Below are 18906 nucleotides of genomic sequence, written 5' to 3' on the forward strand. Positions count from 1 at the left end.
AGTGTGTGTTTGTTGGCATTGACATTATTTTTGTGCCCCCCCCCACCGCCCCAACTACTGCATGAGGCTGTGGGGAGGGGGAGGAGAGGAGAGATCGGGGGGAGGGGTCAGCCTTGGGACAGGCCCGGCATGCTAGTGGAGGGGAAGCAATGGGATGGCTCGGTTGCCAGGGCAATGAGAGAGGCTGGAACTGAGGTGAGTGGTAACTAAGTAACAAGAAAAAACAACAGAAGAGAGTTAGAACAATGCAGAAATACACTTATGAGATTTACAGTATTTTTTTTTCTCGCTTTTGTACGTTAAATCCCTTGATCGTCTGTGCACCTGCATTTCTCTACTGCCCGTATTAATATTCAGGAAACTCTGCATCACACTTTCTCAAAGCGCACAAAACGAGGCCCTTCTTCCTACAAAGCGCCCCGAGCAGCCTGTCTGCCCTGCCCAGATTAGGGCTAGACGCCTGGGGTGAAATACTGCAGGAAATCCCCCTGTGCACCACAGCCCAATCTACACGGCACAGTGATGTCTGTGGCCTGCACCCGAGAGGAACTTAAATAAGAAACCATCAATTATTCTCTAGTGGACGAGAGACTGAAGAATGTATGTGTGTGTGTGCGTGCGTGTGTGTGTGTGTGTGTGTGTGTGCATACTCGTGAGAACAGGACAGAGTGAAAGGAACAGTCTGAATGAATGTATGCACATTGCTCTGAGAAACGCAGATGGGGAAAGAACAGGACCGTATATGAAAGAGGAAGACTGTAGGAACCACACTGGTCTTGTTTCCTGTTTGAAACTGTGCCTTTGAGAGGGGAAATGTGTGTGTGTGTGTCGGATGAGTATCAGTATCCTGCATGGTGTTCAGCCCACTGAGCTCCTGAATGGGGCTGATGAAGTGTTAAACCCTCTTCTTCCTTTCTGAGCAACTGTTTCAGCCTTGTTTCTCACTCTGCTTATTTATGGCTTTAGTGAAATCTACAGACCCAACCCCAAAATAAAATTCAAATATAAAATGGGTTGAATCCAATGTAAAATGCACTTTTCTTTTGGCTTATTTCCAGCGTTGTTATTATTAACTAAATAATATCACTATAAAAATATAAAAAATTACAAAAGCACATAACAAAATGATTAAAATTAGATAAATAAAAGCAAATTTAAAATATGAATAGATTCTAGTGTGTGAGTAAAATAACACAACATATTTCAAGGGGGGGCGGATATCAAACCGAAAAAAAAGTAGGTTATTAGATTTCTCCCATCAAAACTGGATTGGATGATGAAAATTGCAGCAAATCCTGAAGGTGAGTTTGCTGAAACAATAGCTAATTTGCTATAGGTGATCAGTACTAATAAATCACTGACATTACTGCTACAGACCTATACGCCGTAGGAAATAAGACTGTAAATGATTGTTTTTAACATTCCTGATGGTCTCTGCCCATTTTCTTTGCCTCAGACATTCTGATCTATTCTGATCTATTTCCTAAATGCTTATTATAGATCTTATGAACAATTCATTTGTGCATATGTTTCATTTTTTCATTTTTTTTTTAACTTGCGCACAGTGATGAGGATGCCTTTCAAAGCAATACTTAATATCTGTTATTTTATACATTGTAAGATTCACATTATTTTACCTTACAAGGACTTCATAAAAAAACAGAAAACAAACAAAAAACCCCATAACATTTCAGGGGCTATACAAATGACATTCAGTTTACAACATTTACCAACAGAGGCAAACTGGACTGTGAACCAGTCAAACTTCGACCCACTTGGTAGATGTGGTAAAACCCCAGTTTCACACACTGGGCTACTTAGATTTTAAAAAAAATACAAACATAATAAGATTTCGGTTTATAAAGGCATTTATCGGCCCACAAGCCCAATACTTCCACAGGAAACTGTCCACACCGTATTTTCTTTATCTCAGAATGTGCACCTACATACACTGTGGACAAAATTGAATATCGTTTTTTTTTTTTTATCTCATAACTTATCAGAAGTATATGGCAGATGTTTGGAGAATTGCTTTAGGGTGTCTAGTTAACTCTCGTGGGAATTTAACTTCCTCTTTTTGCTGTCTAGAGTAACAGTAACTTTCCCCTATCCCTTTCTCTACTCTCAGTTACACACATACCTCTCTCTCTCTCTTTTACTCAAGCACACATGCGCACACGCGCGCACACACACGCACACACACACACACACACCAGGTGTTCAGTGGGTGGCAGGTGTGAACAAGCATGACAGGCCTAAAGAAGTAGAATAGTAAAAATCAAAGAGTTTCAGTTTTGGAATTTATTCAGAAGGAGTCTTGTTTAACATCATTCACGTATTTTTGCAGTCGTCATTCATATTTATTGCCTACTGATGGATTCATGGAAATAGTTGACTGCCTAAAGCCTTTTTTATTTCCTAAGTCAGTCAAATGTGAATTATTATTACATTATTAATGAGAAATCTGATGAACTTTGCCAAATATTTGTACAGGCAAACTTCAAATGAAGGATTTTCCTTTTATGTTGTAATGAACATGCCCTTTTTATGGATGTGAACAGTGAACACACCCATATGCAGTGAAATGTAATTTGATTTTAACTGACATAACTTCAGAACTGATTTGAACAGGTTTTCCCTTTTCTTCCAGAACATGTTTATCTCATTGCAAGTCATAATTGCTCATGTAAAACATGGTCCCAAGGACACTGCCAACATCATTCAGTTTTTTGATCTGCACCTCAGGCGAAATTTTGAGTCCACATTGAGGTAAGAGATGAATGATATATTTAGTACTTTTTTGGGGGACAATTTTTGGTGTACTGCTGTGCAAGCAGGTAAATGTGGTGAGAGTTTGCATGGAGATGCTCCACTTTCTAGATCCCACACAGTAAGCTATCTAGAGACCGGTCATTGGCTTTTATAAAGGAGAGTTTGAGTCATTTATTTTCTTTGGTAAGGGAAGTCTAATCTGTTCTTCAGCTCTCCTATCTTCAGAAGTGCTTGTCGAAACAAGTTGTTTCACAATAGTGTTATTTGAGAAAAAACATCCACAGCTGTTTAAATTATATTTCCCTTTACTTTTATGTTGCTTTGATTTAATGTTTTACAAGATAAATCTATATGTTCTCATTGACAATCGTCTCATTTGGTTATTCATTGGTCTCATATGACTAATGCACTGTGTAAGGATGATCTCGGTTAACATTTTAACCCTCTATTTATGCTGCAAAGAAAACAAAGGTAATATTGGTAGTATTTAGCAGTAGGGGGTTATGTCCTATTTTTTTCATAAACCTGCTTCTAAGTCTAAGATGGTTTTGCTGTCTTCTGTGAATTGCCTGCTTTCAGCAGGGATTACAATGCGATCTGAGACTTTGTCCTTATGGCAAAATATGAAATTTCCTCTGTTTTGACCACTCAGTATATTTTGGATCATTGTCCTGAAGCGTTTCTTTAGTTAGTGAATGCAAAGCATGATGCTCCTGCCATTACCATATGCTACAGGATGAGATTCCGTTGGAAAACCCTGTTTCGTGTTTTAATAACAGATTCAAGACTGCCATAGCAAGCACGCAGATACAACTTATGATAGTCATTTTTAGAGAAAGTGTTAAGCTTCCTCCCACAGTCAACTCATAAATTGGTCATAAAGAGCATATGATAGCAACAGCTAGAACATGTGTTTGTTTAGGGCAGGGCCCTAAAACTTACACCAGATATTTTATATTGACAGGAAAATCTTATATGAAGTATGATGATCAAAATGGAGAGAAAGCAGGGCCTCAAAATGCTTTGGACTTCTTAGGTTTTAATCAGGAGGTTTTCGAAAATTTACCACAGGGATAACGGTGGCCCATCGTTCATATTTGAGTTTTGTTTTTTGATGCACTGATGTTGACTCTGTTTCATTGTGAAGCAAAAGTCACCAAGTGCTGAATTGTTCACTGTGAGCAGGGATTTGACTGTTAGTTTTCCACTGATATTTGTGTTGTTGCAGAAGTAATTCTGCTCCAGAGGAACCGTAGGTTCAAACATTTGGCGCTTGCATTTGGCTGAGGAAATAACAGTTGGTGTTTTTTTTGCAGCAAAGCCACAGGAGAACTATTTTTGGGTCACCAAAGAACATTTTTTTTTAAGTCAACAGTTCTTAAAAGAATTTCTTAATGTAAACAACATTTTAAAAATCGTATGAACCTTTTGTGAATGTTAAAGGTTCTTCATGGACACCAAAAAACCTTTCTTTTTAAGAGTGTAGTGTGAAGCTACCATCATTGAAATTATGACTGAATTCATTAATGTCACCCATGGGAATCGTACAAGTTCATTTGAAAAAGCCAATTCATTGAGTAGACCTGGGACCAGGTCTACTCTATTTCATGAAAAAACTTTATATTACGAGTTGGCCATTTTTAAATGAACTTGTATGATTCGAATTGTATATAAAACTTTTTTTCAAAAATGGAATGAGGATCCACACCTCAGTGGGATGTAAGCAATTTGTTCATACAAAATCATAGTAATTCAACACCAATTTGTCAAAACATAAAATAATTATGAAGTGTGATGAAAGTGTCGGCTGAACAAGCGCCACCCCTTTCGATACATGCACCACAAATTGTGGAGTAACTGGAGCAAAATGCCTCATAGACAACCCGTACGCACTGACATGCAGACAGAAGTGTCAGTCAATAATTGAGAAAATTGGAAGAATGAAAATTAGAGAAAATGCACCAGAATTTTGTGAAAAGAATGCAAATATTACTATTCAAAGACAGGGAAACAACAACATGTAAGGACAAACCAGTATCGTTATTTATCTACACAGCCTCTGGGTATGTTCTCTCATATCACTGGTCTTGTTTTAAATTGCTCCTGGACACAAATACTAACATGGTGCTCATATTTAAACACAGAATTCATTTCAAGAGTTCACACTAACGAATAGTCAGATGGAATATAAAGTAGTACACGTATTTTGCTTGCTGTAGAGGGCTCCAAGGTTGGTATTTTGGCCCAATCCCAGGGTATATATAGGTCTCCTCTTGTGCTGATTGGATAGATAATTTGAACATTTTCCTCCTGAAATAAAACTTAATTTATTACATCAATCTGACATGTAAATAATCTAGTGTAAAGCATGCCATTCTGTGATGTAAGCAAACACTTTTCAAATCTGATATGTCGGCTGACAGCAAAATGAATACTTTTCTGCAGCACCTAGTAGTAATAAAAGTAAAACATGTTTATTTTACAAGTAATATTACAAGGACAATTGTTTAAAAAAAAAAAAATTAATTATGTTATGTATTCATCAAAAATAAACTCATCTGAATGTTTGAAATGTACTGTATGAATTATTTTACTTATAAAGTAAGCAGATGGTTCAAATATAGGCAACACAAAATATAAAATCCAGCACTTAATAATAATGAAGAACACGTATTACTGAGAATATATTAATTTAATAAAGAACAAAGAGCACATATGGTGGTACAAATAAACACTACGGCAGAAGAAATCAAATATTTAAGAAAGATAATATCATCAATAAAGAGCATCAATGTGGAATGTCATCATTGTCCCACACAATCAAACAAAAAATTTTTTTTTTCTATTCTAAGTCAATAGGAAAACAAGTAAACTCTGATTACAATGACCTCCGACTCGGTTTAACTGAAACAATCCATACTAGCTTTGGCACGCTCCATCTCATGAAGGAAGTTATAAAACTGGGGTAAAGTCAGCTCTAATGTGGAGAGATACAAAAAAACAATCACAAATCACATCCAATGTATGCTGAAAATGCCATTCACTTAGACAATGAATTTCCAAGTAAACTTACCCATGTAGACATTTTCTGTCGTGTTTCCTTTTCTGATCACCAGTTTTAGCTGAGAAGAAAATACTTTAATAAATATAACTGCATATCTGTCATGCTATATTTATAGTTAGAAATTAGACTGATTCAGCAAATACAACCACTGAAGATTACAAATGAAAAATAACATGATACCATGAGTTTCTGTTGGGTTATCATCATGGTGACGAGTGGAGCAACAGTTTGAGAACAGATATACAGTGCCTTGCGAAAGTATTCGGCCCCATTGAACTTTTGCCATATTTCAGGCCTCAAACAAAGATATAAAACTCATTTTTTGGAAGAATCAACAACAAGTGGGACACAATCATGAAGTGGAATGAAATGTATTGGATATTTCAAACTTTTTTAACAAATCAAAAACGGAAAAAAAAAATTATTCGGCCCCTTTAAGTTAATACTTTGTAGCGCCACCTTTTGCTGCGATTACAGCTGTAAATCTCTTGGTGTATGTCTCTATCAGTTTTGCACATTGAGACACTGAAATTTTTGCCCATTCCTCCTTGCAGAACTGCTCGAGCTCAGTGAGGTTGGATGGAGAGTGTTTGTGAACAGCAGTTTTCAGTTCTTTCCACAGATTCTCGATTGGATTCAGGTCTGGACTTTGACTTGGCCATTCTAATACCTGGATATGTTTATTTTTGAACCATTCCATTGTAGATTTTGCTTTATGTTTTGGATCATTGTCTTGTTGGAAGACAAATCTCCGTCCCAGTCTCAGGTCTTTTGCAGACTCCATCAGGTTTTCTTCCAGAATGGTCCTGTATTTGGCTCCATCCATCTTCCCATCAATTTTAACCATCTTCCCTGTCCCTGCTGAAGAAAAGCAGGCCCAAACCATGATGCTGCCACCACCATGTTTGACAGTGGGGATGGTGTGTTCAGGGTGATGAGCTGTGTTGCTTTTACGCCAAACATAACGTTTTGTATTGTTGCCAAAAAGTTCCATTTTGGTTTCATCTGACCAGAGCACCTTCTTCCACATGTTTGGTGTGTCTCCCAGGTGGCTTGTGGCAAACTTTAATCAACACTTTTATGGATATCTTTAAGAAATGGCTTTCTTCTTGCCACACTTTCATAAAGGTCAGATTTGTGCAGTATACGACTGATTGTTGTCCTATGGATAGAGTCTCCCACCTCAGCTGTAGATCTCTGCAGTTCATCCAAAGTGATCATGGGCCTCTTGGCTGCATCTCTGATCCGTCTTCTCCTTGTATGAGCTGAAAGTTTAGAGGGACGGCCAGGTCTTGGTAGATTTGCAGTGGTCTGATACTCCTTCCATTTCAATATTATCGCTTGCACAGTGCTCCTTGGGATGTTTAGAGCTTGGGAAATCTTTTTGTATCCAAATCTGGGTTTAAACTTCTCCACAACAGTATCTCGGACTTTCCTGGTGTGCTCCTTGTTCTTCATGATGCTCTCTGTGCTTTAAACGGACCTCTGAGAATATCACAGTGCAGGTGCATTCAAACAGAGACTTACACACATGTGTATTCTATTTATCATCATTAGTCATTTAGGTCAACATTGGATCATTCAGAGATCCTAACTGAACTTCTGAAAAGAGTTTGCTGCACTGAAAGTAAAGGGGCCGAATAATTTTGCACGCCCAATTTTTCAGTTTTTGATTTGTTAAAAAGTTGGAAATATCCAATAAATTTCATTCCACTTCATGATTGTGTCCCACTTGATTTTGATTCTTCACAAAAATGACAGTTTTATATCTTTATGTTTGAAGCCTGAAATGTGGCAAAAGGTTGCAAAGTTCAAGGGGGGCGGATACTTTCGCAAGGCACTGTACAGTATGTTAAATGTATGCTATGCTAAAGCTATCAGAGCATTGTTACCAATTAGTATTTATTAAATTAGCTAGTTAAAGCTGATCATTTGAATGTATTAATTAGCTTACTCAAATGTTTGAAGTTAAGAGAAATTAAAATGTATGAGTACAAAATAAAAATCTGCAAGTTCTGCTTAAACGAAGTTATTTAACTTAAAAAATTAAGTTTTTGCTAACTTATTCGGGTTTACAATGCTGAAGATGCATAAATCCTTAAAATCTTGGGTCAAAGGCACTTAAAGGCTAGAAAATACAGAACTAGGCATTATACACTTGGCAACTTAGTAAATGGTTCCAAAAAAACTGCACATCAAGCACTAAATCAAGTATCATACACTGGCTGTGTCTGAATGCTTAGGCAACTGACTAATACTTTTAGCAATACTATTTTCTCGCTAGAAATCAAATCAAAAGTGGAAAAAAAAGTGTCAAAAAAAATGTACATTTACACACAAACTTATCACCAACCGCAACTTTCAGATGCCCTTTTATTTTTAAGCTCAACTGTCACACAAGATTGTGGGATATCATTGGCAGTGAAGGAAACATCTATGCTGCCTTAAAAAGATGAAGGCACGATAGAATTTGGATGTGTCTTGCTACCTTTCTGTGCAGGCAGCATTTTTCAACTTTCGTATACAGCCACTATCAGAGTTTCAAATCGTTCTGAGCACAACAAACTTATCGCTTGGAGATGCATGACAAATTAATCTAAAATCGGCTCAAAAGAGCAAACCTTTAATTTCCTCCAACAGAATAAGTCTGTTCATACCCTGGGTGTGGTTGAGTGGAGTCGGCGACGTTAGAAAGAGTTCAGGAGACAAGCGTTAAGAAAGTGGGTCAATTGTTTGATAACTAACACCTGTTCCCACTCTTAGTGACAGGTGTGCTGCGTCCCAATTCGCCTACTTATACTACGTCCTAAAAGTATGTACTCTTTTTGTGAAGAAAAAGTATATACTTTTGAGTGTGTAGCAGAAAAGTATGCAAGCTTCGGGACATACTACTTCGCCATCTTTAACGGACTCTGTCGCTTAGTTACGTGCATCCCGTCACGGTCTGCCGTCAATCATCGTCAGATTCATCACAGTTCAAATCCTCCACATTCAGTTTAATCTCCTACCGTATCCGAGAGAAATGTAGCCGCTCGTTGATCTGCCATTTGTGGGTCTTTAATGCAGAGACTCTCTTCATGTATTTACAGTTTAAATATAATGATGCATTTAAAAGTTAATGGCCAAACGTGTCATTTCAAAAGTTCTCAATGCTGCTGCGGGTGAAATATAATGTGAAACACTGAATAAATATATTTTTGTCAGGTTAAATATTGATAGTTGGTCACTCAAACCCCTTTATCTAAACTTCTCTACTTAACCGTCGAACTCGCACAGCCGCCATGTTTGTAGTTTTTTAACGCTTTTTATCCGCGTTTGTAGTTCTAATCGAATCCTCGTCCAACTCGCAATGGGTTGTGGGCAATATCAGCCGTTAGAGTGCCCATCGATCCATACTGTGAATTCGGACCGGAAATAGTAAACCATCCGGGAATCTTTGGAATACTCTTTTCAACATACTACGATTTGGGACATACTAATTCTATTTTCGAATACTATTTAGGATGGATAGTATGCGAATTGGGACGCAGGGGTGGATATAAGCCCCATGGGTAAAGGCAATGGGGGCAGATTTTGGGCCCAATTTTCCTCGATAATTAGATTATCTTCTCAACATTACCTGATGTGTGTTAAGAGTGAATCTGCTTGGAAGAATGTCAAAGCTACACCGATCTCAAATCGTAAACATCCAACATGCTGACTATTTACTAGGGATGCACCGATACCATTTTTTTCCAGAACAAGCCTGATTTTAGCGTTAAGCATCGCGTCTGGAGAAAGAGAGAATGCGCAGTGCACACAGACCTGAAAGGGCTTGAATTAGGGCTGCAACTAATTATTTTGATAATCGATTAGTTGGCAGATAATTTTTTTATTAATTGGGTAAAAAGCCCATTTGTTATTTTATTTGTTTTATATTACTCTTACTGTATTCATGTCGATGTCGTGTTTATTTTTAGTTGTGGTAAAAGCATTTTGTGAGAGAAATAACGTTGCAAAGTTCACTCGCGTTTATTCAGAGCTCTCAGATACAAACAAAATAAACTCGCACTCTCAACAAATCGGTACATTAACACTTTCTCAGCAATCTTTCCCAAGCTCTCCGTCCCTCTCTCTGCTTGCGCCTAACTAAACCACGCCACCTCCGCCACATAATCTATACTCATTCCAAATGCAAAGATGTCGGCCAATTACAAAAGTGGGTGTTTTCACTGAAGTCCCTTGAAGTCACTCCCCTTGAAACAGAACATTCAAGCCAGAGGGATAATATAAGCATAGAAAAAAAAGCCTTTTTTTTATATATATATATATAAATTATGACTTTTTGAAAACCATACTAACCAGTGCACCTCAGGAAATATTATTTAAAAAAATACATGCCATGGGATTTTTAATAGATCAAAAATGATTGTTTCTTTGTTATCTTTGTATAAGGGTCTGCGTTGCCTACATTCTCTAAATAGATCCTGAGTCCTTCACACAAATGCGATTCATCCACACTGTGTAACTGCTCTTTAACGTCATTTAATTGACCAAATGGCATATAAATGTCCACAAGTTATCAAAGGTATACAACGTGTCCATACATATTTTCGATGCAGAGAACAAATTGCGACTGCTGTGCATAACTGTGCATTGAATTATAACTGTCACAGGATATATGTATGTGTAATGGTGAGGTTTACAAATATTTACATTGTATTGCGTGTAAATTAATGGTCATTTACAGCATGTATTTGTGGGAAGCTTTGATGCTTTTAATTAGAGTGAAATAAAATTGTCTGAATCAGAAGCCATTGATCTGCTGTCAGTCTCCCCTTGTCCCCCTCCTCTCCGCCGCTAAACCCCGCCCACTTTTACAGCATTTTTCAAAACTGTGGTGAGAACTGCTTGCTGCTGAAACAGGGGGTTTTGTGACCGTTTGAATTTGTTAGGTTCAAATGCAAAAAAACATGAAAGAGAACCCGAAATTAAAAATCAATTTGCACTGTTTGAGAGGCAGCTTTTCTGGGCGCTTTGGATGTTTGCACACAGAAACTTTTTGAAAACGTTATGTGATGACTGTACTGTCTTTCTGTAATGTAGGGAACCATTCATTATACAGAAATCATGTAACAGTTAGGTCCCATTCTTCGTGTGTTTTCGAAGCTTTGATTATGTTTACAGTGTACAATATAACATTGGTTCATGTTTCGCGTGAAAAAAAATTGTATTTTTCACACAATTTACTTATCTGTACAGCACTGTTTCCTCTGTCCTAAAAACGGCCTGATGATTTCCTTGTTCTATGAAGCCCCTCCTTCAGAAATACGTAACGAGTTCTGATTGGGCCAGCGCTTCCCGTGTTGTGATTGGACAGCAGCTTAGCACACTTTGCCCGGAAAGGTTTCGCCTCTTACCACAACGGGGAGATGCAAGCGCTGAATGTGCGCTCTTCTCCACGTGGGAGTGCACGCCCCCTGTTTTGCATGTACTTTTGGGTGGAGGGTTAGTCAATAAACGGTTCTAGTGACGTCATTCAAGCAAGGAAGTGCAGGGGTGTAGTCCAAACCGGCCGTTCGCTGTAGGCTTTGAAAGGGAACTTCTGTTAAATAAAATATCTTGTTTGGCATTGAACTTTGAGCTTTATAATTTTACAGGTATTATTTATGCTCCAACAGCAACATTACACACTAACTAACGTTTGAAAGATGGAATTGCGAAGAACAGGACCTTTATTTTTTTTACTTTTACATACGATTTAGTTTGAATTTAAATGACCATTGACGGATGTGTGCTGAGTCAGTGTATTCTTTGTTACAAGCACTGTACTGTACACACTGTGTGGTATCAGCTGTTGATTTCATATTCTCGTCCTCATTAAATGTATGCGTATACGAGCGCAGTATTGGACCGATACATCCCTAATATGTGAGGGAGGTCCAAGGACAAAAGTGCACACGCTCTGTAGATGGAATGAAATGATACCAAAACAGAACATTAGCAGATGGAAGAATAACACAAATGAATCCAAAACTTTTTCTTTTTTTCTTGAGAAATTGTGCAGAGCTGAGTGATGAAAAGGTGACTTTTCTGTTTATTATTGTATGATATGAAAAAACAGAATGTTTGTGAGAGTTCTCTAGCAGGTTCCCTTCCTTTTCGTACTATTGGAAGATATTACATATACATCACGCAAATCTGTCAACTCCAACTTCCCAAAATCTGAAGACTGACACTGACTTAAAGCAACTAGTGTCAATTCCTCCAGAGAGTAAAAAATCTGGGCAAAATTTGTGTATAGCTTATTTCAGCCTTAAATCAGTTTTAACCATCAAGCAAAGATACAATTTAAAATGAATCTATTTGTGAATATTTGCTTTGCATTTCAAAATAATTAAAGATTTACCTGTAGAAAAATGTTTCCGGTCTTTTGCAGCTCACTTGTACCAACAGTAACTGCAAAGGATTATGTGTTTAAATGATTCACATATTATTTAAACACATTCTTTATATTCTTACTTGCATTTGAAATTATACAGATTTAAATACAAATGTGCATGGATTGCTTACCACCAAATTTCCACTCCATGTCAACTAGCTGATTGACCATTAATGTCTGTCCCACAGCCAGCCTGGACAAAACAGGGTAGTGGACTCTCCACTAAAACAAATGTAAGATGGATATACTGAATCTTAGTCATACCACTCCACAACCGCATGGAAACTACATAAGCACCAAAATAACTCCATATCCATAATGTCATGTTAAGACATACCTGGTCAGAGAAATGACTGGCCTTGTCTTCATTTAGTCCTGCGATTTAAGCAATAGAAATATTGACTATTGAATATTGACTACTGGGAAATATAATCAAACAAGTACAAATTATGGGCGTGAGGAAATATTGATTTGTACCTAATGAGAGCAAGTCCACCTTAACCTGTTCAGCTGTTAGGTTTCTTTTTAAAGCACCTGAGAAGGGAGGAAGACATTAACATTGTTTCTATATGCACATCATATCTCTGTTCCAAAGCGTAGTAACCTAAATAGGCAGTGTTCTAACAGATATGGACCTTGATATTGCACCAAATTCAATCTATACATCAGACAAATTACTATATGTATCCATGCAACATTTAAGAAAAATCTGTATTTATATATATATATATATATATATATATATATATATATATATATATATATATATATATATATATATATATATATATAAACAGTCAAATATAAATATATTTGACCACCAAATTGCAAATTCTCGCACTTGGAAATCATGGAGGGGTCTGAAATTGTCATCGTAGGTGTGTGTCCAATGTGAGAGACATAATCAAGATATAATAATTCCTGAAATCACAATATATGATTTTTTCCTCACTCTCTCTCTCTCTCTATCTCTCTGTGTGTGTGTGTGTGTGTGTGTATGTTTATATGTATCTTTTTATCATCATTTATGATCATAGCACTGGCTAAGAGAATCAACTTCAGATCGTAACATGATGAAACATGGATTTACACCACTGAAACTAAACATATTTCTAAAGGCCAAACAAATAGCACTCTGCAAGTGTAATTCAGCCTGCAATGAACTTCAATAATGTGTGCATTCTAAGACAAATAACAGATATATGGTAAAATAATACATTTTAAAATAAACTTAATCACAAAACATTTTTATCAACACATTTAAATGAAAAGTAATGTAAAATGTAAACATTTATCTGTAAAAGATATTTTATTAAGTCATTAGAAAATGTGTAAAATTAGACTACCTTTTGAAAGTCTTCACATCAAATGAGCACTTGTAATGCTGACTATGTGGCAGTTTACTATAGGCTTTTTTTTTAAACTCATGGCTATACATTTTTGTGAGTCTTTCTGATACACATTATTCTACACTACACTTTAATCATTTTCCCCTATCAGTGTGATCAGTAATTTGACATGTTTCCTTTCCTTCTAATGTCTAAAAGCACAGGCAGTAGGATAGTCATTGCATGCAAATGTAGCAGCACACCAATGCATGCTGATTGGTAGGGTCGGCCAGTCTACATGTGACATTAGGTCCAGATTCCCAAGGGCAATTTGAAACCAGGCCTATTTGCATATGTTAGGATTCTCTAGACGCATAATGCAGCAATTTGGTGTAAAATACAGTGAACAATCACTCACTGTGATTAGGATCATAGCGCTCACTGTTTAGATTAGTGCTGGGGTCAGGCTAAGCGGCTACATTTGATGTTATCATCAGCGGAAGGGGGGTGCATTATTCAACAGTGGGAATTCAGATTAAGGAGCTCAATCTGTTCAAGATGAGGGTCCTGAAGGTTTTACCATGAGGTAGGAGGAGGACACTTTTCATCAGAGTCCTCAGTGGCCCTGCACTCATCCCATTCTCTCCAGCAAACTCTGTCAGCTGATGCAGGAACCGCTCGGACTGAAGTGGAAAAAGACAACTATTTAACTTTTACTTGTGTGTGTGAGATCATAAATCCTCTTAAAGGGATAGTTCACCCAAAAATTAAAATTTTTGTCATTTACTCAACCTAATTTTGTTCCAAACCTCTATGAGTTTCTTTCTTCTACTGAACACAAAAGAATATATTTTGAAGAACATGGATAACCAAACCATTGATGGGCCACAATGACTTCAACTGTTTGGTTCATACAGGTTTGGAACAACATTAAGGTGTGGAAATGATGACAATGTTCATTTTTTTGTTAACTATCCCCTTAAAAACAAATAGAATAGAATCATTTCACACGTTTACAGGTTATCACAATAAATGTTAACATAATGAATCTTTCTTTACTCTTATCCCTTTTAATTTTATTTTTTTTGTTATATGCATGCATTTTGCATACACTTTGCAACTGGATTGGATTCAAGGAAGATTCTTTCTTGATTTTCCTAGAAATTACTTTACAGAAATAGCTTTTCAGAGATGTAATCTAAGAGTGTTGACTCACCTCTTTGGGTTCTAGAAGGAACTGGTACAAGATCTCTGTCAGGCTCACAAATTGCTGCAGGGAAGGGAATAAGATTGAGTGATTGGCCCTGAATGTATTTTCCTTTGGTGTATCATCTACTACTATCTAGGTGAAATGCTGAAATTAAGGTATATCGGTACTGACTAAGTACAGTAAGTAGCGGAGAAATATGCAGATAAATGCACACTACTTTGGACTCGACTTTAAGACATTTTAAGCAGAATTTAACACCAGGCTCCTTTGCTGCTTTTCTGTCACTGTTCTTCTTGTTCAGCTCACCCATTAAAAAAATCTACATTAAAATATTAGCTTTAAAAACGAAAACAAAAAACGATATTATATAAATCATTATGTATTTAGATATTTTAACATCATGAGAGACAAATTTAGTCAAGTGTGTTCAAAGTTGGGAAGGCTAGCGTAGGCTAATGTATGTTTGCTGTTGTTGCATTAAACTCTGTAGCAGCGGTCAAGTACATAATAGAAAGAAAAGCATAATGGTGTCTGTTACTTATTAAAAGAAGTCAATCTGTTTCCTCAAAATAAATATGCAGCAATTCGTTTTAAATAGTGTCTGTGAAGTTTAGTAGCTAAGTTACGCCTGAAATCCTCTGCTCATGCTAACGTTAACTGTTATGATACTGCAATATCACGTGACAACATTTTATACACAATTAAGCAAAACATTATGTGACTTGTTTCTGAAGGCGCGATTGAGCGAGAGACAATTTTTTTACACCCATTGAAATTATACGCAAAATATGTTGATCACTAAATACACTAAACTAGGATTACAGTTCACACTTTCCTTTCCCAGCATACTGAACTCCTACCTGTTCACTGAATTTATTCAGGTTCTGAAAGTCAGTGCTGACATTGTCAGGTAATGTATCATTGGTGAAATGCAACTGCAACATTATTTCCTTGTAGCTCCGCTATTGATACACTGAACTATCACGTCTGCTTCCACACTTCCGCTGCTAATTCATACTAACGATTTAACGCAGCACTTTCGCCATTCTCAGACTTGCGCGTCCTCCTGAGCACGTGCGGTCGTGAACTTTTTGTAGTGCAGTGATAATGTGAATGTTTTTGTGTGCGTTAATTAAACTGTCATAGCAGACAATATACGTAAATATTTTTTTCTTTTAAAGTATCTGATTAATTTCCAATTATCTAAACCATATAAAATCTTTGTAATGATATTAACCCTTAAATAGGCATCAGCATTAAATACCCCAGTAAATGTAGGCTATTGCTGTTATTTTCCAAAACATTGGGTCTCAACTAATACAATATCATGTTTTTATTCAACATATTGCATATATTTTTAATTGTAGGCTACAGTTTGCATCTCTCATGTAAATATATCAATATTACTCTGGAAAATCCTAATGCAAAGCTATAAACTTTTATTTTGTTTAACCAGAACAGCTGTGGGATCATGGTTTTATAGCAAGTCAGAAGTATTTACAGGGACCAATTTTAAAATATTTTTCTTAGAAATTGGCAATATTCATTGTCGGTTGCTCCCCTCATACTCTAAAATACCTGTAAAATATAGCAACACATGTTATATTATATTATATAATATGGTCAACAAAAAGTAGATCTTTCAAAAGCTCCAACATTATTAAATAGGCTGCACACTAGCTACACACAGGTCTAAAAATATGTTTCAAGCAATCCAATAAACATAAAAAAGTAGCTCTGTAAGAAGACAAAAACATGCCTTTTTTATTTGCACAATCACAGCACACGTGCATGACAAACCCATCTCATGCTGAGAAAGGGTTAAACAGTAGGAAGTAAAAGTAGCTTTTATTCAGTGGGAGTGCGATTCGAGACCCGGGAAAAGTCACGCCTGAGAGTAGGCGAAAGACCGAGCGATCCTTGAACGAGACTCCATTTACATATTCTCCCTCAGGGTTTAAAGGCGTGCGTATCAGCAAAGATTAGTGTGACATACCTTGGTACCTTGGCAGTGGACTACTCCAAACTGCACGTTGAATATCTGCTCTCAAGGGTTTTTAACAACACCACTTCTCCAGAGACAGGTAAGTTTCATGCCTCTTCTGCATAGAGCACTGGTGCGCGTTTTTGGGGAGAGTTCAAGTGCAGCATGACCGCACATGTCTGATTATATAGACTACTTGTTTAAACTTAGTTGTATTTTACATACTTTAACCAGCAGATATATATATACATACATATGTAACGAGAATATTTTTAATTTCGTGTTGTTAAACCTTGCAATAATGTGTGGTTGTCGAGCGTGCATGTCTGAGGCGTGCTGAGAGCTTGGGAATTTAGGCTAAATGGCGTGGGGAAGATTTTGAGATTTATTCTTATTTTCTTACATTGCCTGCTTGAGTTCTTTATGTGTTTTGTGTGTGTGTGTATGTGAACATTTCCTAATGGATATTCGTTTTAGACCTATAAAATAATTTCTTGTACCAAGATTTCCACGTTGTCAAGAAAATCCAGATGTTTAGTGAAGACGCATGTATGTGGGATTTCCTCAGATTAAAGTAGATGGTATAGGCTACATATACCATATTGTAAATGTGTGACCAGAAAGAAACCAATTTTGCGAATAAGTAGTTAAACGACGTAAAATAATTTATGTTAGCCCATATTAAAAACTGGTTTATTTAATTGACGTCAAGAAGTTTAGTAACAGAGCCACACAGATTAGTTAAAGTGTTAACTGTTATGCCATGGACATATTTTTTTAGAATGTTTTATAACTCTACTGTACCTTCTTTACACAGTCCAATGGAAATGTATTTAAAGTTAATCGAAATGAAAGTTCGGATGCAGTTTATTTTACAGTAGCCTAGCTACGTACAGTTTACATTGTACTGAGAAAATACAGGGTAATTTAAGGTAACTACAGGGGTCAAAAGTTTAGGTGTAGGTTCAGGGTTAGTACCTAGTTATTACCCAGTTGTAATTACTGTAATAAGTACATGGTATGTCCATGAGGAACAGGACTGTAAAATAAAGTGCTACTGAAAGTTCTATCACTATTTACATACCAAACCTTATGACTTTCTCAGCAGAATGTTAGGGACTGAATGTCATCTTTCACTTTCCATGCACTTTCGTTCTTTTCTTTTCCTTGTAAGTTCTGTAAGGGACTTTCGGATCCCTGAAAGTGAATGGCAAATAAGCCTGTCATTCTCATTTTGTGGTCCTCACAAGAAAGATAACCATACAGGTTTGGACCAACATGAGAGTAAGTAACGGACGACATTATTTTGTATTTTTGGGTGAGATTTTAAAACAATAGAAATGTGAGCACGTGTAATAAATCAGGGGGCAACCAGAGCAGGTGAATTCCGCAGTTGAGTTCAGCGTGCATCTGAGCGAGGGTAACGTGCTAATTGTCGTTGGTCAGAACGCTCAATGCCCACAGGGCCTCTCGAAGGAATGCCGTGCCGTCACTTTGGTTTTGCGCTGCTGCATAAAAATGACTCAGACTTCAATCAAACCTCTAGTAACAATGAGACTGCATAGTGAACTCAGAATGATACGGCCGGTTCGTATAACGAGACTATCTCCGCTTTTATAAATGATAGAAACAAAACTTTCAAAAAGTTTTGAAATCTTAAATCTTCTTCTTTTCTGTAAGCTCACAATTAGTGATGTCCAATTTGTGAGCAAACTGTTCTTCTGTACCTTTTTCTGCATGTTTTTATATGCATAGTCCATGTTAAACTATATTTAGACCCTTTTTCATTTATAGGGTTAGTTCACCCCAAAATGAATAGTTTGTTATAAATTACTCACCCTCATGTCATTCCCAACCCGCAAGACCTTCGTTTATCTTCGGAACACAAATTAAGATATTTTTGATGACACACTCACTCACTCACTCACTCACTCCCTCTAAAACAAACACGAATATTCTAACTATTCGAACATCTGGGCGCGCATTTTGTCAATGACGCGCATTACATCAATAACACTCACTCACTCACTCACTCACTCACTCACTCACTCACTCACTCACTCACTCACTCACTCACTCACTCACTCACTCACTCACTCTCTCACACTCACTCACTCACTCACTCAC

At 37.0% G+C, this 18906-nt stretch overlaps 2 protein-coding genes across 4 annotated transcripts in view; one reads left to right on the top strand and one right to left on the bottom strand.

The window, feature by feature from the left end:
- Nucleotides 1-5445: 5445 nt before the first annotated feature.
- commd7 (COMM domain containing 7) lies at nt 5446-15848 on the bottom strand. Its single transcript, XM_067447324.1, has 9 exons — nt 15656-15848; nt 14802-14855; nt 14166-14268; nt 12735-12791; nt 12595-12632; nt 12389-12479; nt 12225-12274; nt 5846-5894; nt 5446-5749 (listed from the first exon to the last, which is right to left on the bottom strand). Exons 1-9 carry the CDS (start codon nt 15737-15739, stop codon nt 5673-5675), a joined length of 603 nt encoding a protein of 200 aa, XP_067303425.1. The 5' UTR covers nt 15740-15848; the 3' UTR covers nt 5446-5672.
- Nucleotides 15849-16679: 831 nt separating this feature from the next.
- dnmt3bb.1 (DNA (cytosine-5-)-methyltransferase 3 beta, duplicate b.1) overlaps nt 16680-18906 on the top strand; it is a 76006-nt gene continuing 73779 nt past the window's right edge. For all 3 annotated transcript variants that reach the window (XM_067446532.1, XM_067446533.1, XM_067446534.1), the window contains exon 1: nt 16680-16879. The gene's annotated coding sequence lies outside the window, so the exon portion shown is untranslated. The remainder of the gene's footprint in view (nt 16880-18906) is intronic.

Source organism: Pseudorasbora parva, chromosome 6 (assembly GCF_024679245.1).
Source record: "Pseudorasbora parva isolate DD20220531a chromosome 6, ASM2467924v1, whole genome shotgun sequence".
Taxonomy (NCBI): Eukaryota; Metazoa; Chordata; class Actinopteri; order Cypriniformes; family Gobionidae; genus Pseudorasbora; species Pseudorasbora parva.

Excerpts from the sequence above, each read along its gene's own strand:
- commd7 (XM_067447324.1), bottom strand. The coding sequence starts at position 15,739 with ATGTTGCAGTTGCATTTCACCAATGATACATTACCTGACAATGTCAGC. Across the intron at positions 14,856-15,655 it reads TGAATAAATTCAGTGAACAG|CAATTTGTGAGCCTGACAGA; the intron begins GTAGGAGTTCAG and ends CCTTCCCTGCAG. Across the intron at positions 12,275-12,388 it reads CATGGAGTGGAAATTTGGTG|TTACTGTTGGTACAAGTGAG; the intron begins GTAAGCAATCCA and ends AATCCTTTGCAG.